General features: G+C 38.3%; 2 protein-coding genes across 6 annotated transcripts in view; one reads left to right on the top strand and one right to left on the bottom strand.

Annotated features, from left to right (window-relative positions):
* Nucleotides 1-3,707, top strand: part of TMEM156 (transmembrane protein 156) — a 28,279-nt gene extending 24,572 nt beyond the window's left edge. The window contains exon 8 of the mRNA XM_031048925.1: nt 3,636-3,707. Coding sequence (XP_030904785.1) covers nt 3,636-3,655 — 20 coding nt within the window. The 3' untranslated portion in view covers nt 3,656-3,707. The remainder of the gene's footprint in view (nt 1-3,635) is intronic.
* Nucleotides 3,708-4,880: 1,173 nt separating this feature from the next.
* FAM114A1 (family with sequence similarity 114 member A1) overlaps nt 4,881-24,138 on the bottom strand; it is a 37,032-nt gene continuing 17,774 nt past the window's right edge. For 3 of the 5 annotated variants that reach the window (XM_013129072.3, XM_031048923.2, XM_031048924.2), the window contains 7 exons: nt 23,372-23,495; nt 20,103-20,185; nt 18,830-18,997; nt 17,430-17,569; nt 16,126-16,198; nt 12,758-12,811; nt 4,881-11,182 (listed from right to left, as the gene is read on the bottom strand). In XM_013129072.3, the coding sequence (XP_012984526.1) occupies nt 11,081-11,182; nt 12,758-12,811; nt 16,126-16,198; nt 17,430-17,569; nt 18,830-18,997; nt 20,103-20,185; nt 23,372-23,495 (744 nt within the window). In that variant the 3' untranslated portion in view covers nt 4,881-11,080. Of the gene's footprint in view, nt 11,183-12,757; nt 12,812-16,125; nt 16,199-17,429; nt 17,570-18,829; nt 18,998-20,102; nt 20,189-23,371; nt 23,496-24,138 lie in introns of all 5 variants that reach the window. The other 2 variants (XM_031048922.2, XM_031048921.2) reach the window with 1 other exon arrangement.

Raw genomic sequence — 24,138 nt, 5'->3', positions numbered from 1 at the left:
TTGGGGAGGAGCATGTTGTATTCTCTGAATCAAAAGGAGTGTGAATGGCTGGGGACAGAGCAGTATTCTCTTATTTGCAGGAATTAGAGACAGATACAGACCTGACAGTTTCTGGATGAAGTGTCGCCATTTTATGAGAAAAGAAGGAAAATTCAGTGTCTTAAAGCCAACTGTTGTGGGCTTCTTTTGTTGTTGTAAAGAGCTTCCAGTATCCTACTCTGAGCTGTTGCTGGATCAAATTCACACAAAGTTCTCTCTATTAGCCTGAACCCTTTATTTACTGCATCAATCTCTTTGACAGTGAATGCCCCAAGGACAAGATGACAAAATCTTAGTGTCCTGCCTCCCATTAATTCTCTTAACAAATCCAGTGGATGTGCCAAAGGCTGCATAAAAGCTAACGAAAGTTCCACATCAGCAAGGGACAATGATTTTTAGCACACTGCCTTTTGCCATCAGCACTTCCTTTTCTCTTTGTGATGAGCTTTGAGATCCTTGAACATGTAAAGTGCTGCACGTCTCTGCATTTCTTCCTGAATGACAGTGTAGTGGCATAGTTAGATAAGTCAAGTTAATCTCCCATTGAATACAAAATTTAAGGCACAATCTTATTTTTAGGTGAAATAGATCACAAAATTGGAACATAAGGTATGTGACAGGTAACTGACAGGGATGATGCACAGGGGAAGCATGTGTATGGCTAAAAAGGTGAAAATCTCTTTCACAGAAATTGTCAAATAAAAGAAGTTGATGGGCCCCTTTCCTCTCTTACAACCTAAAAGCCCATGGACACAAAATGCCCCATGTGGGGCGGTTAACACAAGACCTCAGTAAGTGTATGAGGGGCTGATTCATATCCAGCTACATTCACAGAGGGACATCATTGCTGTCATTTTGTGAGGATACCCTCCCATAGAACTTAGAAATTTAATTGTGCAGATGCCAGTCTAATACCAGGAAAATTGAGGATGTGGGGGCTGGAGCACCACTACTGTGAAGACAGGCTGAGAGAGCTGGGCTTGTTCAGTCTGGAGAAGAGAAGGCTCCAGGGAGACCTTAGAGCAGCTTCCAGTATCTGAAGAGAGACTCCAAGAAATCTGGAGAGGGACTTTTTACAAGGACATGTAGTGATAGGACAAGGAAGAATGGTTTTAAACTAGAGAAGGGTAGATTCAGATTAGGCATTAGGAAGAAGTTCCTCCCTGTGAGGGTGGTGAGACACTGGAACAGGTTGCCCGAGGAACATGTGGCTGCTCCATCCCTGGCAGTGTTCGAGGCCAGATTGAATGGGGCTTTGAGCAACCTGGTCTCGGGGAAGGTATCCCTCTGTGTGGCAGGGGGTTGGGAACTGGATGATCTTTAAGGTCCCTTCCAACCCAAACTGTTCTATGACTCTATGGAAATTCAATGCAGGGATATTGTCTGGGCTTTGATTCAGGCCCTGTGGCCTTCCTGCAGTGGTCTTTAAATGCCATCATTGCAGAACTGACTAGCACAAACAGAAAAGGCAACTAGAAATATTCTCTGCCTGCTTTTCCTTGTGTGATTGTGGCTTTACAAAAATGTTTTTGTATTTAAAATAATCCCTCTCTCATCTGTCTTCAAGCAAGACGCCCACAGAAACAGCAGAAGAAACAAATTGTGCTAGGGAAACAGTGGAACTCACAGTTCAAAACATTCTAGCAGAGGCACATGCCAAGTGTAGTCAGGAGCAAGAGAAAGATTACAGTTAAGCTGTGTTTATAAATCATGCATGGATTTGTGAAGAACAGTAGGTGTTCTTTGAAATTGCTGGGACCCTTCCAATTATGCTTTTGACACTTCTTCTGAAAAGCATCAGTTCAGTGCTCAGAAGTGATAGTACTGCGGTTAAAATCATCAGGAAATGGAGGGGGGGACGCAGCTGCAGTCAGAAGATCCTGCTAGTACTGATGTACTGGGTTTGCCAGTTAGCCATTACAGTAAGACATCATTTTTTATGCTTTCATGAATTCCTGTAGATAACTATGAAAAAAGATTTATGTCCATATGCAGCTTTAAATTGTTTTCAGGACTGTATGCAGTCACTCAATTACATGTTTAGTTTTTTAATGCTATGAAGGACACTTCCTCCTCTGTTTCTGCTTCCATTAGATTCAAGTCTTAATCAGGCACTAAAATGAAAACTCCTCTCAGTACTCAAGAGCTCACAGAATCAGACTGCCAAGCGCATTCCAGGGCAGTTGGCACAGTTGTTGGGCTCTGCATGAAGCGCACGCCAGGTTGTGTTTCTCTCCAGAACAGACACTGGGAGGTTTTTGAAGGGAAACACTCTGGCTTGCTCGCAGAACTGGGCTGTAATGGGCACTGTGCAGGCTGTTTAAACCCACTGTTCCATCAGCCAGCATCAATTTTTGATGCATTGTATCCTGCCTACGCTTGTCATTTTCTAGCTCACTTCAGCAGCTGCTGCCTCCAGTATGATTTTACAGCCAAGGAACCCTTCTTATTCCAGTTCTTATGATGTAAAGGAAAAGGAAGACAGATGTTATTGGGCTTGCAACTACATGAACTACCAGAATGGGAGACGAGCTACATTTGCTTTTTCACTCGGTGTAAGAAGTAACAAAATCCTGTACTTCCCCCCATACCACCTGGCATTGCATAATTCCTTAAAAACCAAGACGAGCTTGAGTGGGATCTGGACATTTTCTTATGTCAAGGTTCCTCACCACATGTTACTGTGGGAGCTGTGGTCTAAATTTCCCAAGTCTCACTGATGATTACTGAGGAGTATTTTTCACTTAGGAATATGGAGAAAGCTGCTCTTATTTCCTTATTTCCAAATTTGTCCCACTGTATACAAGTATAATATGGGAAATGGAGCTGGGCACAGGTCTGCAAGTTCTTTTGTCCAGCTGGTGATTTGCATTGGTCTATTTTTATTTTCCCTCGTTAGGACAGTTTAGCTTATTTTGGATCAGATGCAGTAGATCTTGTTAATATCCCAGATTCACTTCTGAACACTTAGCTGCACAAAGAGAAGCTCATGAATTGATGCCCAGGAGCTGACACAGAGCAAGAGATCTGGGAGTGGAGGCAGATCTCACACAAAACTTCTCCCCTCACCTAGCTGCCTGGAGGGAGGAAAAGAGGGAAGCCTGTTCAGTTATTTGAAGGAATGAGACCAGTCACCATCTACCTTTAAAAAAACAGTTCCAGACTGAGCTGTGTATAGATGGGGATGTGCTGCAGAAAGCCAGCCTGAGACAACTGAGGGACAGACATCCTTCTGGAGCACTCCAACCAGGTGGATGGGATGGGTGCTCTCTAGGGCAGCTTTTGGCTTTGCCACTCCGACATTGCCACACTTCCCTGGAAGTGAGTACAATCCAGTGCTTCTCACTCCGATTCCACTATTATGGTCTCTTGGGGCAGGTACCTAACCCACTGTTCTGCTGGCAGGTGTCATTCCTTGATCTTCTGTTCCAATCTGATGTGTATAATCTATTCTGCCTGCCTCTTAGTTACAATGTTGCTTTGTTTATTAAGAAAGAGGGGAATTCATTGCTGTGAAAGTCAAAAGAATAACATTTATGATAAATTAGGAAAGACCTGATTAACATCCTCTTTTTTTCTGATACTGTTTTCTTTAGCTTCAGATATCGTCATGTGAAGCATCATTACTCTGCGATGAAAGAAGACACATCATACACGCACCACAGAGGAAAGCATCTCTATTTCCAGTTTGGGGAGCTGTTACCTGCCTTTTCATGAGAATGCCAACTGTGCATTTTACTTGAGAAGCTCCATTTTGTCCATGACCAAAACTATTTGGTATTAAAAAAACATGAGGGACAAACATGTTTTGCCATAGAAACAACTTCAGTAGCAGAGTATGGATTTTACATCTATTTTCAGTTCATTTGGGATTTATACTTAATCATACAGCTGTGATAAAAACCTTGTAATTATTTCATTTTCTATCAGAGAATATTTTATATTCTCCATAGAATAAGAAAGTCTGTTGAAAGACAGAAATTATCCTCTATTTTCATGAAACAAGCACAGTTTTCAGTACAATTAATATTTTAGATGATTAACATGCTTAAAAGATACAATACCTGGCTGTTGAGAAAGGTGGCTGAAAGATCACAGAAGGAGGGTATTGAGCACTACATTTTAATGTCTCCTGTAGACTAGGAGACCGGAAATTCTGCAACATCTTAGATGATAAAGAAATAAATGCAGAAAAACAATAATGTGGCTTCAAACCACAAAATTGTTATTGTTTTTAATAACACATTAAGACACAAATACCTTTTGTACTTTTTGATAAATTGCATTTCTATCTTTTGTACTGGCTGAGGTCATTAGTATTCAGACTCATTATCTCCTGGAACTTTTCCTTCCTTTCCATTTATTCCTGCTCCTCTGAGTGCGACAGATCTGTTTGGGATGCACAGAGTCCAGACTCATTTGGTGCTCACACACACACGCATTATTTGTGGGTACAATTTGTGGGTACATCAATTACAAGCCAGAGACAGAAATTGCAGAGCCAGGATTTGAGACTCCCCTGAGCTAAATCCATCAGGATGAACAGATTGTAAACTGCCCATTGCAAATATGATATACAGCAATTTAGCGCCATGTTAATACTTCATAACCTCCATCCCTTACATTTATATAGCTTTTTCCCTCCTGAAGCTTTCTGAAATTGCTTCTCCCGTCAATGTACCACACCAAACCACTCTGATTTAATAGGAATAGTTGTGAACATTAGCTTTCTGAGTGATTTGAGGCCATATGGAATTTTTTCTATTTGGTTGGGTAAGTCTGAAGCATTCATTTCTATTGTTTGTTACCATCTCATAAAAAAATCAGAGAAAAATACTGACTTCTTTGATTTGGGGGCTTTTGAGGCTTTATTGCTTATAGGCGGTGATAAGTTAAACCTTTTCAGAAATGGATTTTTTAATACAGTCTATAAAATAAACCTCACAATTTGTTTCTGGTTTGTTTTTTGGTTTTTGTTTTGTTCCTTTCTAACTGTGAAACAGCAGTTTGCAGATGGAGACATATCTACCTCAGAACACTGCAGAACTGCTAAGGCCACTTTAGTCACTGTTTGAATATATCAAAGCATGGCATTATCTATCAGTCTTCCCCTTTGGTAACCCAGAGATCTTGTTGACAGAGACAGCCCTGCTCTTGTGACCCCAATTTAATTCCCTTTCTCCTATAATTTAACTCTATTATTCTTGGTGACTATAACCTCTCTCTATCCTTCTCCTTGGGTAGCTAAACTGTGACTTACTAGTGTATTACCCTCAGTTACCCTACAGTTCTATAAGTGTTTGGCTTTACTACCCTGGCAGGTTCCATCTTCCAAGTTACCTTTAAAACCACCAAGAACAAGTAAGCCCAAAATGCTCCTACAAGCTTTTAATCTCTGTTGAATAGAACGCACTGTGTCTTGCAAGTATGACCCAAACTACAGGAAGCAGTGGGAGAAGGGGGATACATTGGCAAGAATGGTGAGAAAAAAATGTAATCCTAAGGTAATTCAGGTTGAAGTGGACCTTGGGCAGTCCCAGGGCAGTTCCAGGACTCCAGACTTACACTGGAGAAGGAAGGAGGGGGCTAAAAAAGCAACCAGTGTAGTGTCTTCCCATTTTCTCCTGAGATCCAGTTGGGTTTCTCTCCTTCCATGTCATCTTAGCCCCTTGTCTTTATCTCTGGCCTGTTCAAAACTGAAAATGTGAGAGAAAGGATGTCCTGGTGCAGCCCCTCAAGCACAAGATGATGGACAGACAGGAAGGAAGAACCTCAGAAGCCAGCAGTGAGAAGTAGACATAAAGGTGGAAAAGAGTGGGGTGAACAAAACTGTTGGGAAAGGCAGAACTGGTGGCCTCTGAAAACATGCAACATGGCAGTGGGGCAGACCTGGTAAAGGGGCTGGAGGAAAGGCAAGAGCATCTTAAATGCCAACATCGTATCAGCTGCTGACAGTGTCTGGGATAAGCAAGGGCAGGAACAGTGGGACTGCATGTTTCCAAGCCTGGTAAACGGGTTGAGAGGCTTCTAAAGGTGTTTAAAAAGTTAACACTCTGTTCTGGCTTTCATCTAGGTGGCACCAGTCTGACTCCAGAACTGCGCCCTTTTGTCAAATGCCTTTCAGCCTCCACCCTGTAGCACAGGAGAGAAATAGCACACATTTCTGTGAGCAGCATCCTCATGTCTTCCTCTTTACAGCAAATTCAGTTTACTAAGAATCATGAGTAGTCCTCACTGCAGTGTTTTTGCATGTTATTGCGTTACATAAGAAATATTCTTTCACTCCTTGGGCAAAATGTTCTAAAGGCAGAATGCACAGCTCGTGCTCTGCTTTGTGTCTGGCACAGCTCCTCTTCAAAAAGACTGCAAAGAGACTGATGGGAGTTCTTAGCAGATGTGTGCCCAGGGACTGCTGGGGTGCAGGCAGCAGAAGAATGGACACTCCAGGTCCACAGTGATCCAATTAGCCACCACCTTTCCTTTGAGCTCTTTCTCTTATTTCCTTCAAGTTCATGCAAATTTTCATTTTACTGCAGAAGTGCCCTGGAACTAATCAGATGTCATCTCTTGTTTATCCTGAACAATGCTGAAAAATTCAGTGAGAGAGCCTTTTCTCTAATTCAACCTTGAAAACTGTTTCTATTTCCAGGAAGCACAACCTTTTTTCTTTCTTTTCCTTTGAAAATCATTTTCCTTCCCCCATCTTTTTAACAGCTCCATTTTGACATTTTATTTCAATATTTTAATTCTATAACTACACATTGTCAATACTGGATGCTGAAGTAGGAGTCAGAGCATGGAAAATACACAGGTCACACACTAAAACCAGCTTCAGCAACACAGGTTGACCAGAGACAGAAAAAGAGTGTTGAATGTGCAGGGGCTTTTCCAGTCAGGCTGTAAGAATTCCAAAGTAGGTCAGACAGGCTGATGGTGTTATGTTAAGCCTTGCTCTGAGAGGTTTTAGAAAGATCTTAGGGAAGTCCTTTTCTACTGTCTACATTCTTTTGAGACTAACAGTAAGGACAGGGCTGTCATTTGAAATAGAACTGCAATGTCTCAAAGATAATCCTATGCACTGGGTGACTGCCTGCACGCTAAAAATACTTCTGGGAATCAGAAAAATGGTGGAAATCTGTATTTATCACTCCAAACACTGGGATATTTCAGCCTCATTAAAGTATTTATGAATCCTGACTGGTGGGTGACTCTGGAAACATCATTAAAAAGCATCTCAGCTTGTAATGATTGCAACGTTGTACTATAAGATTGAGTCACATTTTAGAGGAAGATATTAATGGCTTCAGTGGATGATCTAAACAGCATGAAAAAAGTGGAAGAGACAGCTCTTTTGTTTAGCTGTCACAAGCAATGGATGCTGGGGTGGAGGAGCAAATCATGGGGAAGAGATGTTTACACATGAACAGACCATACCCTAAAAAGCAGCAAACAACTTACAGCTTGCTTTGGTTTGTCTGCCTAAAAAAAAATAAAACAGCAAATACCTCTAATATACAAACAGAGCAAATTACTTGTCTAACAGTTTACTTCTAGGTCATCTTTCAGTGATGCTTATAACAGTGGATCATCTACAAGGCTGTAGGTCTGCAGACACTGGTTTAAGTTTCATCTTGATAAATTTCTCAGGTTAGTGAGTGCAAAAGCCTGCTTTCTTTGTGTCTGCATCAAGTGAATGGAATGCCACAAATCCCAGAGCTGCTTGAAAGAACAGGTGATCTTCACAGTCTAGGTTATTTCTTAAATAACTATCTAAAACCTCATAGTTTGACAAGTGCCAAGGCACACTCAGCATACTGACCTAGGAAAAGGTGGTGATGAAAGGAAAAGCACTGTCCCTTAAAAGCTTAAGGCAACATCCGGTTTTGCCAGACTCTCAGGAAAATCACTCATCATTCCAAAGGTAAATCACAAAGTGAAAGACTTCACTGAGTGCATCCTTCCACCACATTATTCTTCAAAACATTCTTTTTTTGGTATACTGTCTCAGTTCAGTCTCTAAAATCATTTATTTGACTGATGGAAAAATACAAATCTGTGTAAATAAAAAATTCTGGTTACATCCACACGGTACTTTTCTACTGAAATATTATTTACCTAAAACTGATGTAAAGATACAACATTCAGTTTTCCTAAGGCAAGATGACTGCATCTGAGATCAGATGGAGTAATCATATTCTCATATTTTGCCCTATTTTCCTTTGTACATTGTATGGATGTAAATACTTTGTCTCCCTGTTATTTTTTATGGCTTCTTTTACTTCAGGGTAAGGTACTTTATTCAATACATACATAATTTCAGCAAGACAGTGAAACCCCTAGTAAGCAGTATCTCAGACAAGCAATCTTTGTCTTATGAATGCCCCTCAACCACTGCAAACATTATCCCCTGAGGCTTCTAATACTATATTATTCAGGCTCTGCTAAAAGGCACCACCATTAGCCAACACTTTTTTCTGGCAGGTTTAACACTATATATTCTGCATTGCAGTTCAGAGAAAAAAAAAAGATCAATATAAAAAGTAACTAAATCAATTTATGTCAGAAAACACTAACTTAGATTAGGACTGATGTGGAATAGCTACTGCCATGTTCTGTGATTCATTTGGCAGTAATATGATCTTTACAGATACCTAATGCAGAGCAGCACTCCAAAGTGAACAGAAAGGATTCTTGATGAAAAATAATGATCAAATTAAAGTAAAAATAAGGTTGTAATGATTGATAGGTGAAAACATTAGACTTTTCTTTACTGTCTTTGAAAAAATAAACAAGCTTTAACCAGGTACTATATTCTGCTTGCCAATACAGAACAACAGAAACACACACCTTAAACAAGGACTTTTTACAAGCTATTGAATGCTTCCACTGATGTTATGAAGCATATGTATTTTGCTCCATACACAATAATCTCACTAATGGCACTGATGAGCTGTTCTCCTGGGTCGCAGTGTGTACAGAAGAAAGACCTCTGGCCAAACAAGCACAGGTGTGTGTGTCTGCCAGCTGCCAGGCAGTATGACTAGAGAAGAGTTCGCTTATTCCCCTCAAAGTGTAGAAGTCAGAGGTGAAGTGTTTTGTATCAACATTATTTTGTAATACATTTTTGAAGTGATGCTTTGAGAAATAAAGTCATGCCAAATAGAAGTGTGGTGGGCGTGATGGTTGGTGGGAGCTGATTCCTACCTCTAGGCTAGTGAGTCTGCTGACTGGTCACACTGTCTTACGACCCACTTCCTCCCATGTTAAGGTAATGTTAGCTGTTCAATATGGCATAAATACCAATGAATGTCAAGCTTTGTTTGCCTTTGCAGCTGCCAAGGGGCTTTTTCTTATTTTCGTTCACATTGCTGTAAGGTGTTTTTTTTTTACATTTTGTGCAAGTGGATTTGAAGTCTGTACCCCTTCTACTTACCCAGAAAGATCTCAAATCTGTTCAGTTACAGGGTGGCAGAAAATAGATTATATGTAACCAACCTTACTTTGGGGATAGTGAAAATTCCATCTCTAAGTAACAAAAGAAGGAAAAGTCACAATGTGTGTGACAGCAGAACAGGAATCACAACACTGTAAAACACAGAGAGACCTTTCTCTCGTCTCTTATTTGGTCTCAAAAAAAGTTATCATGTGCAAAGCAGAAACACGGATTCTCTCTCCTAAAAACCAGCATAGTATTTCCTTGTTCTCCATTTCATTATTTTTATGATGTATGAACTTGCTTCTATAGTAAAAAACATTCAGATGTTAACTACAATTAAATAGCATTTAAATACATCCCATGTGTGTATCAAGTGGAAAAAAATACAAAATAGCTGAAAGAATCATAATAAACAATGACAATCCAGGAGAAGAGGCTACATAAAATACTGGGATGTTCTTGTCTACAAGGTAAACTAACCTGAACAAATTCTGAGGTTCCTAGTTCAGGATTTTAAGCTAAGGATATAGACAAAATCATGGTTACTGTGTTATCATGAAACATCATTCTTGCTGCTCATTTATGCTCTGTGTAACTACTGCCCCAGAGAAAAGTTGACTTATGACCTCCCCACCCAAAGCAATTCTCTTTAACTTGTTTTCACAACTTCTCTTCTGTGCCCAAAACCTGTACAGCTGAATTATTGGTATCAGTAACTCCATTTGATAAAAGGTTCACAATGTTTAAAACCTAAATTAAACCCCAAAGCGCTAACCTGGTGATGCATCTGAGAGGAGGTTATTTTGGGGGTGTTTCAATTGCCAAACAAAAGGGAAATTTTCTATCCCTTGCATATTAAAAAGATTACTTCAGACTGCAATGTTTTTCAGCTGTTGGAACGAAGAAACAGACATAAACAAAAAATTATGGGTCAGCAAATACAGAGCTTAGCACTCTTAACTGGCTCAGAACATTTCTTTTCAGTATAATTCTTTATGCAGATCCTCCATAATTTTCATTTAGCAAAGTTCATACTTATTACTGTACAACTCTTTTAATACAAAGTGCTGTGTAGGTGGTACATATTATTATGATATTACTGCTTGCTACTGTAAGCAATATTTAATGAGCACAGCACTATGATAATTTGTTCATGTTGCCTCAAATTAAATAATGAAACCAGCTTTTGAAGTATACATTTTTAACTGACAGGATGCAAACAACAGAAATGGTCATTTGGGCTGAAATGTTTTAAACAGCTTTATGTTCCAATTCACTTCATACATGGAACACAACTGAAACGTCAACTTTTAGAAACTGTGTTTATGTCAAAGCTAGTATCAATAAACTTAATTTTAAATTCCTGCAAAGGATATACTCTAGTGGAAAAGAAATTACTCACTTTACTAACTACTTCTGAAGCCTAAAAGTCTGATGAGTTTTAAAATGTTGTTCAATATTGTATGTGCAAAACTGCATTTAGAGTCTTCAAAGGACTCAAAGCGGCCAGCCATCTCTTGTACCATCTCTTCTACCTGCATGCATTAAAAGGCATCAGGTCTGTGGTTTCTGTTAAGCCCGATGGTGACAGCTGCTGGGAAACTGTCACTCTTGTGCTTTCAAACAACTTGTCTGGATATGGGAAATTTGCAGAACTGGAAGCAATAGCTGGAAAGCATCCTGAATATAAGTAGTACTGTTGCAACCCTAATGGGGAGAGAAAACGTGATTCATCAGTAGAGTTGTCATGTACTTCAGGAATCATATTTTCAATTACAATATTTTTTGTTTTACATCAGCATCATGCTACATTAGCATATGGATTCACACAAGATTTTAGACTGCAGATAATAAAAATGCTAAACTACAACAATTTACAGCTAAAAAGGATAGCCTGAATCACTACATAAAAATCTGATTTCCCCTGAGTTTGAACTCTTGGACAGATTTGTTTGTAATGTGAGTAGGATAAAATGCCAGTGTTCAGAAGTAGATTTGATTTTTTAAATACAAACCAGTTAGTCTCTCCATCAACAGAGCTAAGTTTGAATTTGCCGTAGATGGAAGAAGTATTACTAAAATTAAGTTTGAATTATTGTACTGGTTTTAACACACAGTGCTATTTTTGGTATTTCTACTACTGAACATAGCAGTTTAGTGGTTTGTAATTTCCCATGACCCTAGGCTGTACTAATATGTATTTGTATACAAATATGAGATGTAAGAAGTACAAAACATCATATTCCATAATTCTGGACACTCCCAGATTTTGCAGTTCCTGAGGCATGGAAAAATATGTCAGCTGTAACAGCAAATTTACCCTGTAACAAGAAGAACCACATAGTAATCTTTGCTACAGCTCTATTCAACTTTCCATGTTTTTTCTTAAAGGTACTGTTAATTCAATGCAAAACTGCTTATTGTAAAACATTGTTAAGGGAACACAGCTATTAGATACAGAATGACAATCTGTAGTCACTACTTTTATGTTTATTTATGTTTGAAGAGAAGTGTGATCTAATTAGCAGAGTTAAAAGAATTTGTGCTGCAGATAATACACGTTTTAGTACTTCATGAGCATATTACTCTCTCTTGACCTCTCTTCTCAGTAAAACTGAGGCACATTTTACTCACTGTGCTTTTCTGATACGTCTAATAGAAGAGGTCACTCATAGATCATGGCATCTAATAAACTAAATCACTCATGAACACTGTGGTGATGTCTGACACGTGGTTATCCCTTTGCTGACCAAAGCCTGCTCTGCTGTTAGATTGTGACTCTGTAGAAATCTAAATGCCTGCGAATGGGAAGCACTGTAATACAATTGCAATACAAATTTTAAACAAAAGAATAGCCTGAAACTATCTGTGAATCAGAAATACTTTGCAATACTTGAAGGAGGTAATAAAACAGTAAGAACACACTTATTCCAGGCAACTTGTGAATAGGTTAGAAAAGAGCTAAAGAGAACATTGGGAAGTGTCTGCTGAGCTTTGACAGCAGCAGAACTTCAGAGCTGGCCAGTCTCACTTTAGTCATACAGTTCTTTAGAATCTTCACTAAAATGATGTTCCGAAATGAAATATCTCCAATATTACTACTATAGTATTTGTGGGAGAGGCTAAACACAAAACCAAGAGATGTATGAGCTAGCACTGAACAGCCAGAATTATATTGTTGTTACTGTTTATATAGGTCTTTCTTCAGATACAAATGTGACTGTTTCATTTCAAAATCATTTTACTAGAACATTTCCCAACATGAAATAAGTGAAGGCTTACCTCTAATAGCACACTGTTGATGATAGGGTTAAGAACCTCTGCCTTCATACTGCTCTGTAAACCAGAAAATAGAATGAAATGCCAGGACATGAAATACATTTAACAGAAATATACTGATATCTGAGATGTGGTTTTATGAATTCTATAAAGGTCTTGCTTCATCTTGATTCTTATTCATGCTGTTTGTCATAGTATTTCTGATAACCACATCTACATTTAATACACAATTCAGTAGACCCTGCATATTTCTATCATTGAGTACAATGAACTAAAACAGGCTGAGGGGTTTACTTTTTTATTAATTTATGGAGTTTGAAATTGCCTGGTTTCCTATGGATGTGAGATTTATGTGACATTATCTGTCCATGTGTCTGTCAGTGCCCTTTTTAACTCTCCCAAAATTTTTTAATTTTCAAGGAAACAAGAAGGAAAAATACAGGTCAGGAGGAAAATGAAATTTTTAGGAGTTTCACAAATATCTGTGGTTAGGAGGAAATGAAAGGTCCAGAGCAGCTCCGTTACAGGAGGAAAAACAGGTGGAACTCAGATCCCCAAACTGGAAGCAATGTATGTTGAGCTGGATAATGCAGGCTGGCCAGTAAACATAGCATTTTTCTCCACCACCAGATAGGAATAACAATGGGTACACAGAATCACAGAATGTCTGGGACTGGAAGGGACCTCTGGAGATCATCCAGTCCCACCCCCTGCTAAAGCAGATTACACAGGATCTCATTCAAGAAGGATCATCAATGTTAACAAATATGTAAAGGGTGGGTGTCAGGATGATGGAGCTAGGTTTTTTTTCAGTGATATCCAGTGATAGAACAAGGGGCAATGGGTGTAAACTGGAGCATAGGAGGTTCCATGTGAACATCAGGAAGAACTTCTTTACTGTAAGAGTGACAGAGCACTGGAACAGGTTGCCCAGGGGGATTGTGGAGTCTCCTACGTTGGAGATATTCAAGGCCCGCCTGGACAAGTTCCTGTGTGATGTACTCTGGGTTACCCTGCTCTTGCAGGGGGGTTGGACTAGATGACCTTTTGAGGTCCCTTCCAACCCTCGGGATTCTGTGATTCTGTGATCAGAATATCTACAGAGGAGACCCTACAACCTCTCTGGGCAGCCTGTTCCAGTGCTAATGCCACCCTCAACATAAAGAAGGTTTTCCTTATATTCAGATGGAACTTCCTGTGTTTCAGGTTGTACCTGTTGCCCCTTATCCTGTTGCTGGGAACCATGTCCAGCCCCATCCTCTTGCCACCTGCCTGTAAGGTATGTACAGTGCATACAGAATGAACAGTAACAATATTAGAGGCTAGGAAACCAGGATTCATCAACTTCTCAGCTTTTTAAAATGGTAAAAGCTTGTTCCTTTCTTTATTTCCACTGTTTTTAGAAAGACAGTAACCTCCAGCTCCAGCAAGATCTGCTTTCTTTCAGTACCAAACAGTGGGCTTTATGAGAGTAAAGGAAACACAATACTAATTAATTTAACTGAAGGATTTCCTTACAACCTTGTAGGTTTCATATTACAGATTTAAAGAAACATGAAACATCTTTATTTTAGCTTGGAGAAAGATTGCAGAATCAAAGGGAAGACAGTTAGATAAAAGAAGAGCAATACTACTGTAAGTTACTAGAAAATCCATTATGAAGTGCACTGTTTAGTTGATTGTCAATAAACTGAAACAGATAGACAGGAGCATCAATTAAATACTATTGATTGTATGAATCAATAATTTGAAGTTTGAAAGAAATCTTGCGTAGCAAGCAAAGCTGCTATTTCTTACTTCTGCACTTCTGCATTACTACTCACTCAGCAATATTGCCAACATTATAGATTATGTGTACAACCACCACTACAGCTACTGCCTCTATTACACAGCCATAAGGATGGCATTATGTTAGAAAAAAATAGTACTTCCCATTCTAAGCCATTTCTCAGTTTCCCACGAGTCACTGCACTTTGCAGGATACTGGAATGTGTTTGCAAACCTGGGTGCTGTTGGCAGGCTAAGGAGGAAATTGAAACCCTGGGACGTTCAGGAAGATGTGGGTTTTCTACAGTTCTACAGTGTGACAGGTGCTCCTTGCTTTCCTACTGATCCTGATGAGCAGAAGGCCCACATCCTCCTCCAAAAGCTTACAGGGATGGGACAGCACATGAAGATCACCAGACTGCCCTTCTAAAAGTATCTTCTAGAGAGTATTTTAGCAGTGGAAAATGTCTTTGTGCTCAATCTTTTTTGTGTCCACACAAACGTCCACAAAAACAATCTTGTCCTAAAACTGAAAATTCAGTACAGAGTTGACAAGAACAAACCCCAGTGCAGTGCTAGCAAAAGCTTTAGGTTCCAGTTTTCTGAGCTAGGCCAGCTTAATATTTCATGAGCAATTTATTTTTATATATCTGTGCATGTACTTATTGCAACTGTCACACAAAGATATGCTAAAATACAATCATAAAATGCAAAATAAGCAGTTTCTTCCAGAGTAATGGGAAGGAATGTAAATTATTCAGAATAAAAGCAACCCAATAAATCATATTCTCCACAAATAACTCCGAAAAAAATGCTCAGAGATTTGCTGGAAAAGCTTATGGGAGAACTGGGAAAATTTCCTTTGATGTACTTTCACATTTTCATGGAGTAATCAGAAGAGCCAGAGTTTGTTTTTCTCTCATGTTTACAGAACAAGTTCAGCAACAACACAGTTTTTCCCTCTGGATCCTGCTAAAATACTCAGATATCCATCACTCATCTTTGAAACATCTTGAAAGGCAGGATATTATTTCTAGCAAAGCTGTTAACAGATAAATGAATGCTCCTAAATGAAGTATCTTGACATATAAAATGGAGTGGTTTGGTTTTGGTTTTGTTTTTTTAAGATGGGCAACCAAAGAGATTTTCTAACCTCTTGAGCCATTTGAAAACAAGTGGCCCTAGTACAGGGGAATTAGCAAAGGCTAATGAAGCCATCTTAAGGTGCTGGAATCTGTTAATGGCTTTTACACAAATGTATTCAAAAGGGATAAGCTGAGTAGGAGAAGAAAATATCATCAAGCTGTGGGACTTCAAATGTGGAGCCCTTTCAGTACAAGAAGGTAAGAGTTTCTGAGTGGCAATTGGGAAAAATGAGAGAGTTTTTAGAAGGCAGGGGACACACTGAAGTCTGTTGAGACTTATAAACTCTCTGCAACTGTGAATTTGCTGTAAAAATGCTCTGTGTTCTTGATCTGAGGAAAGAAGTGCCCATTTTGCTGGTACCTTAGGTCAAGCCACCAGACCCAGGTTACAATTTCAGTTTCAAGAAGTGAACTATGCTAAAACAGCCCAAATGCTACAAAAAATTACTTTTTTCTTACCCCAGCTGCTGTTACAGAATCGGAAAACTTCTTGGATAAAGATGAAACTTCATTGCACATGGCATTTGTTAAGCTGGTTTAAAAAAGAGAGACAAATATAAAAATGCATCCTTGTCCAATTAATGGGTAAAGCCCCTATGACTGTCCCAGGCACACACTTTATCTTAGAAGCCAAGAATGTTAGGGGAATTTTGCTTGTAGTAAGCTTTTAAATATTTTGGGGTAGACTTTGTCATGATATAGTTTTTACATTCCTCTGCTGAAAAATCCATGGCTGACTACAGCAGCAAACTGATGTCATGTTGGCTCAAATGCTGGTCTTTTTGATAGGGCAATTTTTCCATTTGTTAAAGTCCAAACTTCTAGTTTAACTGTTGTTTTCCTGATGATTGCAGCAATACAACTAGAAATTCTACTGGAAATAAATCAAACTTCAATGAGAGCAGTGAGAAGTTTCCTATCTAAGCAATAAAATATCTACTCTAAATGTACTAAAAAGGAAGTACCCTTGTGGTTAAAATATAAGCAAACAAGGAAATCTAGTTCTGCTCCTAGACCTTTCACTGTTTTGTTAAACAGTCACAAAATGTATCACCTAGAACCTCTTCCTACAAAGTGCACCATACCTTAGCTCTAATTGGAAAAAATACTTGCTCAAGTACATTGTTTTAGACTGAAGTGTTTCTTATGGCCTTTGCTATTGTTACTAGCACTCCTGAGGATAAACGCTTGCTTAAATAATTTACTTACTTAACGTAAATTATTAAACTCAAGTGGTTACCACACCTTAATGTCAAAACCCACTGAAATCAGTAGAATTGATTACTGCAGAGAGCTTGAGATCTGAATTTTGAGTCCCACTAGATAAACCAGCTTCTTCAATTTATGTATGTTTTGTTTACTGTTGCTGACAAATGTGGTCTTGATTAGAGCTGCAGACTGACTTCTGTATTTTTGGCAGATAAACTGTAGATAATGAAACTCTACTGGCAAATAAGATGACTGCATTATACACTCTAAAAGCAAACTGCATGCATAGGAAATGCAACCCAAATTAGCAAGTACTTTCACTTGCTGGAGCAGAAAGGACTTTCAGACTGTGAATAAGACATGTTTTTGTAAACATACATATGTTGGCCATGTCAGAAAATGACAGGTAGCCTACATAACTTGATTACATGAGAAGATGTACCACCAGGACCCTTAAAACCAGTGCTGTTTGTTGATCCATGAACTTAGTGTGCCTCAGGTGCAAAAACTGAACAGACCTTCATGAGTTTTAAGCAAATGTTTGTATTACTCACCTTGTCAGTACTTTTGCTTGATCTTGAGCTGTTTTTTCTACTTCCTGCCCATGCAGAATTAGCTCTGCTACTTTATGAAGCTGTTCAATACAACGAGCAGTTACCTCGGCCAGACTTTCGATGGACAGCATGTAGATTTCCTTAAATTTAAACCAGGAAATAATACAACCAATAATAACAACACTGATAACTATATGTATAGATATATACATAGGAAAGAATCTGAAACATCAGAGCCCTCCATGCCCCAATTGGAAATGCCACCACAAACACAGTGAAGTAATATCAGCTATAATGTCATCCTCACAAGCAATACTGGAAAATTAAATATCCACACATTATAAAACACAGACCTTATCCTCATCCTGAAAATCTAATAAGAACAAGTCTACCATTTATTTGTATGGAAACTAGGTTAGGCTCTCAGATTTTCTAGCATAGCACTTTTAAACTTAGTCCTAACAAATACAAAGATCCCTTAAGTCTAGAATAAGTCATAATTAATTTCATCTGGAGTGAAAAGTACTGAGTCATCCCTCATATCACTCTCAAGAGTAGAAATGGATAATATTCCCGCTAAAAAAGTGGCTTTTTTCCTCAACGATGAAAATTCTGCCCAGCACTATGGCACTACACTTTTCCCCAGGTCATTCACCAGCTGGAAATTTGCAATCATGTAAAAATCAGTAATATATACAGTATAACTCTGCCTCCTTCTTTGGGCCTTTTTTGAAAGAAAACATAAGAGATAATTTCTTTATTAGAATTCATTAAAAAAATCTTGACAAAGGTACCAACTACATTTAGTATTTCTGTAACTTGGTATAAAATATTCAATCAAAATCAACCTTATCAACAAGAGGGGTTACCTAAATGGACACAATGCTTTTAGCCTTAAGAATTATCTTTCCTAAAGAGAATGAACACTTGTGAGTTGCCTAAGGAATATTTCTGGTTTGTCTGTTTGTTATTTAAACTGCTCAAGAGTTTAAATAGTTGGAGAACTTCTTCCATGTACTGTCACTTGGACAAAGAGATGCCAAAGAATGCAATATGCTATCATAGCTACACCACAGAATCTCTCAGCTTGCTGTGCTGTATGTTGTGCATACATATGCATACACACAAAAGCACAGATATGAAAAAATAAACCCAACGTATTAAGCAGAGAACCTGCTACTTTGATATTTTCTTACAGGAGCAGACTAACAGCAAAAATACTAATGTAAGTTAGTTTCCTACTGGGTTTACAGCGAGTAGTTATATGTTAATATTTCTTAATAGTTCCATGAGTTTAAAAAATAAGGACAATGCATAACACTGACACACAACGATAAAAAATAATCTTATCAAAATATAACAATTTGCTTAATGAAACTTATCCTCTAAAAGCTAATTACCTCCACAGTTTTGTTTTTATTTATTTCTGGTTTATCACTGTCAGTTTTTTCTTCTTTTTCAGTGCTTTCTTCATCAGGTTCTCCAGGTTTTTCTTTTACCTTCTCTTCTATGTCTACTGGTGTGGGAAAAGTGGCTTCTTCTAGCCACTCATGAGCTTTTTTCCTAGCCTGTCAAGCAAAGAACCCAACCCCAAAGTTCAGTTCAAATATGGATTATCAAATTATGGTTCTGAACATTAATTTACAGTATATTTAATATTTCCTTTTTACATTTAGAAGTTTAAACATATAAAGCCTCTGTGTGGAATAAGTGTATATTTAAGAAATTGTGGGGAGAAGCATTTCTGCCTGTTTAAAGATGGATACTCCTAACCAGCACATAGAAATGGCATTAAAAACAAAGTTACTAATATTTCAGCTTTAGGAGGCATCTTTCAAACAAATTTACATAATTTACCAAAATAATGAAAATAAGAAGTTGGTATAAAAAAGGAAAAAAAAAAAAAGATACCGGAGAGGTAAGAGAGATATACTAAATTCTTAAAGGAAAAAGAAATAGAAAACCATTTATCTTTAGCTGCCCTGCCAGGCATGAAAGTAGATCAAAGTGGAAAAGCCTTGAAGTTCTACACAACTTCAGGCTACTGTTAAGGTTAGTAGGATATTTATGATGTCTCTTTTTAACATGAAGTTAAATTAAATGTTATGCCTTAAGCCTAAACTAGTTATCCAAAGTCTAAATATGCAGCTAGAGAGATAAAGATTCATCTGAGCCTAAGATAAGCAGGTGAATCACCTTTAAATGGGCCTAATACAAATGTGACTTGAGATGTGACTAGCTTCTAGCTGTCTAACTTTTAGATGATTGAAGCTAGATGGGATAAAGCCAAGACTTCGCTTCTGGCTAGGACGGTCTGGAGAAGTTCCTTAGAAGAATAAACACGATGAGCAAGAAAAATAATTCTGAACCTGACCTTTGTTCCCAGTATGTAAGACCAAATCTGCTGTGCTCATGAACTCTATTCTGCTGAGACATCCCTAGGTCAAGGCTTTCTGACAGGGCCCATTGTGCTAGCTAGTCACTGTGACTGTATTGCCTTACTAATCGCTCTTCTGAAAGCTTTTCTGTATTCATCATTTTAGTCCCACCCTCCTGTACTTTTCTTTCTGAACTGTCTGCACTGAGCTAGGTACTGCTCTGCATCAGATTTGAGAACAAAGCCTTCTCTCTTTGTTGAAGAAACAGAAGGTAGCTCACTTAACAGATGCTAACCTTATTGAGTTTGTCAGGAGTAGCAGCAACGTGCAATTCAAAGAGCAGTTCAGTGAGCATGCTGACAAACTCTTCTCCCATACCTGCTGCAAGAAAAAACAAGACAATTTCTGTTAGGGTGTTATCACTATAATATTTTACACAATCAAATACATCTAGTCAAACAGTTTCCCCAGGCACTCTGGCACTTGAAAAACAGTGACTGTGGTGAAAGAAAGGGATGTGTGGGTGTGTGCGTGTGTACGCTCAAAGAAGAGAACAAGCAAGAGAGATACCTGCAAAACCTGATATGCTAGCCTGGCTCTTCCACTACTCTTTTTATCCCGTTCTAAATTCCATTAAGTTTCACAAAAACAGATAAGAGGAGAAGAAGCTGTATGATCCTTAGTTATCTAACAATACATGACCCACAAAACAACTGAAGACACTAATCTGTTCTTTCAAACCAAGGAATAAAAACTGCAGCGGAGCCAGATACAAGTGAGTTTCAGAGGAAACATACTGGAAAACATTTTGTCTATTGCTCTGTCTGCAAACCACACCTAGAGATGTCTTTCCTATCTGTTTTAGGATTGTGATTTGCTTCGATGAAGAATGTTTTCTGTTCTGCTTTGGAGTAATGAGCCTTAAATTATATGCACTTTTACTTCACAAGATTTTTGAGCAAAGACAAATATCATTAGTATTTGAATTTCATCATTACTATATATATCCCTTTGACTGCTTACAGTTGCCGTATTTTAAGACACTCAAAGTTCCTAAAAGTTGGGATTTTAGTTGGGTCTGTTCACCTGAACTTACTGAGTTTGGATTCTTAATTAACATTTCCTGAAGGAATAAAAATAAAATCAATTTTTTAAGCCTGATGACACTAAAAGGTCAAAATCCCCATACTGAGCCTGGTCAAAGTCTAGCTATTTCAAAAATTAATTTCATGTCTTGCTGTATTCTGACTATTTTTTGTTTATCTATTAGGTAGGGCCAGTTTTTCCAACTGGCATGCAAATTTGATTTGATTTATTTAAATCATCAGTACCAGGCTTAAAAGTGGAAGGCCATTACACTCCAAGGAGTTTAGGGGTTTTGGTAGAACTGCCTACAATCTACAGTACCATGCAACATGTGGAAAGGTGGTGTAATCTGATGCTCAGATTATACTCTGCTAGAAGAAAGGACATCTCACCCTTACTTGTGAAGAGAGTGCCTACAGAATCACAAAATGGTTAGGGTTGGAAAGGACCTTAAGATCATCTAGTTCCAACCCCCCTGACATGGGCAGGGTCATCTTTGGTGCTAGAAAATAAATTAGTATTTAGCATGAAGAACTGCTCACCTGCAATGACCAAGAGACTGAGCTTTCCTCTTAACAACAGGGGAACAGGCCAAGAAGACTGTATTCTGGCAGGCCAAAGAGAAGCACAGAGTTCATTTCATTGCTGCCCGTATCAGAAAATTTTGGCAATATGATTTTTCAGGTTTTGCAACACAGCACCTCTTGGATACATTGAATTCACTCGTTCTCAAAGCAATGCCAAATCATTTTATAAACTGCAGCATGATGAAAACTGGTAAACAGTTCACTGGATCAATGTAAACTTACCCAAATTTTTGATAACTGGCATATTCAGTTTAATACTCACTTTGGTTCCCATCTCCCTTAACCTCACAGAAGAAATTTTTGGTGTTAATGGCTTTCAGTGTGTAAGAAAAACTACTTTTTCATATATTCTCTCATTATTTCATAAACAACTGAAAGGAAAAGAAGCTGCAGTGAAAAATACATGGAAGGGTTGCATAATCAAAGGGAAAACAAGAGAAGAGAGAAGGGTATGCATTTGGCCTTCTCCTACTTGTGTCAGAAAATGTCTTTTCCTTTATGTCTTTTCATATTGATTTAGTACCTGTCCAGCTGTTAAGCAAAGATGCAAAAAGAAAAAACCCTCAAAATTCCAGTTTCAAGGTTGCCAAGAACAAGCCCAAATCCTTTTCACAAAACACTCCTCTGAAGATTGCTGCAGTTATTTCTCCTTCTGCAGGACTGAAAGAGTTTAGATTAGCAACTAAAAGCAGCACTACCATGTCTAAATGGGATTCTGAGAGTCTAGGGTACTCCTTCCAAACATGGGAATGCAAAAGTACCGGTTTTTTATGTATAGCACTGGCAATTGACACCATACAAATACCATTATTTGGGTGATGAGAAAGTGGTAATAAATTGGCAATAAGTGGTAATTAACTTGTTTTCAAATACTGCTCAGTGGCTAAATAAGATTTAATATTTTCAAACACCATTAGTTAATCTCCATCTTTTCTAACTTTTCTGAAGGCTAGAGAAACCACAATGGAGGTTTAAGGGCAAAGGACCCCTGAGAAGATCAAGAAGATGTAGAAGAGATATCTGTTTGCTCCTGAAACACAACAATATAGTGTTCAATGGCATAAGCCAGTCCTCAATCAGATCAAAGGAGTTGTTTCTATCAGCTAGAAGAGGTCTGGTATGGATCTCAAAGGCCTGTAGAAGTGAACTATGGTGACTTTAAGTTTTTTATCCTTCTGTTCTGGGGAATGCCAACATTTCGGACCTGTTTAAGACACTTATTTTGCTCCTAATTGATTTTATTGTAACCTTTGTAAGCTGATCTACAGGCAGCCATGCCTGTCCTGTTGCCTTCAATGCTTTGCACTAGGTCATAGTTGCAGCATGCTTCTGTTGCTTTAACTTATTTTTCACATTCCACACCCCATGTCTTGCCAAACAATACCTAGAAAGCAGCATTGCCACTATGTTTCAAAGTGACTTCCCCTCAAAAAGTTCAGGATTATTAAGTCTCTTTATTACACTCTAATTTTTTCCCTATCTAGCAAGGGAGGATGCAAAGTGAGGATGAAGTTGCTAAACAGGAAAAGCATTGCTAAAGACTTCAAAACTTTCAGATTACACATTTCATAAACAGATTCTGTAAGAAAAGCTCAGTTATCCAAAAGATTATTATTTTCCCTTCTTATTTTTGTTTTGCTTTCACTGACAGCAAAGCAAAGAAATATAATACTTCCTCATGTAGTATTTTCTACATCTCACAGTTCAATTACCATATAAATTAAAAATGAAGCATTGATTAGCTTCCAGAACTTCTAGTATATTAATTTTAGTGACTACCTTATGAAGAATATTAGATATCAGGAATTATATTTTGGATTGTAGCATTTCAAATTACTATATACAGAAGTAACAATTACCCATGTGGTTAAGTCTCTGTATTTCTAATTACCTTTCTGTGCCTGCACCACTTCAACATCTGATTCCTTTGGAACAAAGATCTCTTTTATAGCAATTAAATCAGTTTTCACAGTCTCCAACTGCTCTCCATCAAGTGTTGCTAAGTATGACTGAATCTGTAAATGAAAGGACATTTTGAAAGAAAAAGTAAGCATTCCCCATCAAAACAGAGCATTTCTTAAGTGCTAATTTGGAGCCTGATACCAAAACAGGCTAGGAAACAGAAACTTCCACTATGCTCGAATCTTCCACTGTAGACACATTTTTAATTCTCACCAACAAGATTTGTTGAGTATCACAGAAACTACACCAGCCTTGCAAGATCATCAGGTCTCTACTTTCTCCCAGCGCATTAGTTTAGAACTATAAATCTATGGTGTAACTGGAAACTGCAATAAGCACTTGGGGATTGTTTGGATGAAGACGGCAAGCAAAAATAGCACAGGCAGAGTTCATGGTTAGTCTGAGCAGTCACAGGAAGAGCTGGAAAAAGAAACCTGTCTCCTCTTCTTCAACATGCAACCAAAATTATTGACAGTCTACCAGTTCTGAAGAATATATTGACAGGTCTTTGCATGTCTCAGGGACCTGCAAGTTCCTGCATACCTAATAGATGAGCATGCCTAAGAGGGATGGAAAGAGATTCTTTGAATCGCTGTATGTTTGCACTACAGCTACATGGTGTTAATCCCATGATCACAGTCTCTGCCTATGGAAGCCAACAGAAATGCTTTCTCCCCTTTGATACAGAATGTTACT

The sequence above is a fragment of the Melopsittacus undulatus genome, chromosome 7, assembly GCF_012275295.1.
Source record: "Melopsittacus undulatus isolate bMelUnd1 chromosome 7, bMelUnd1.mat.Z, whole genome shotgun sequence".
NCBI classification, from domain to species: domain Eukaryota; kingdom Metazoa; phylum Chordata; class Aves; order Psittaciformes; family Psittaculidae; genus Melopsittacus; species Melopsittacus undulatus.
Note: the sequence above shows the minus strand (reverse complement) of the source record. Positions and strands in the feature narration are given on the sequence as shown.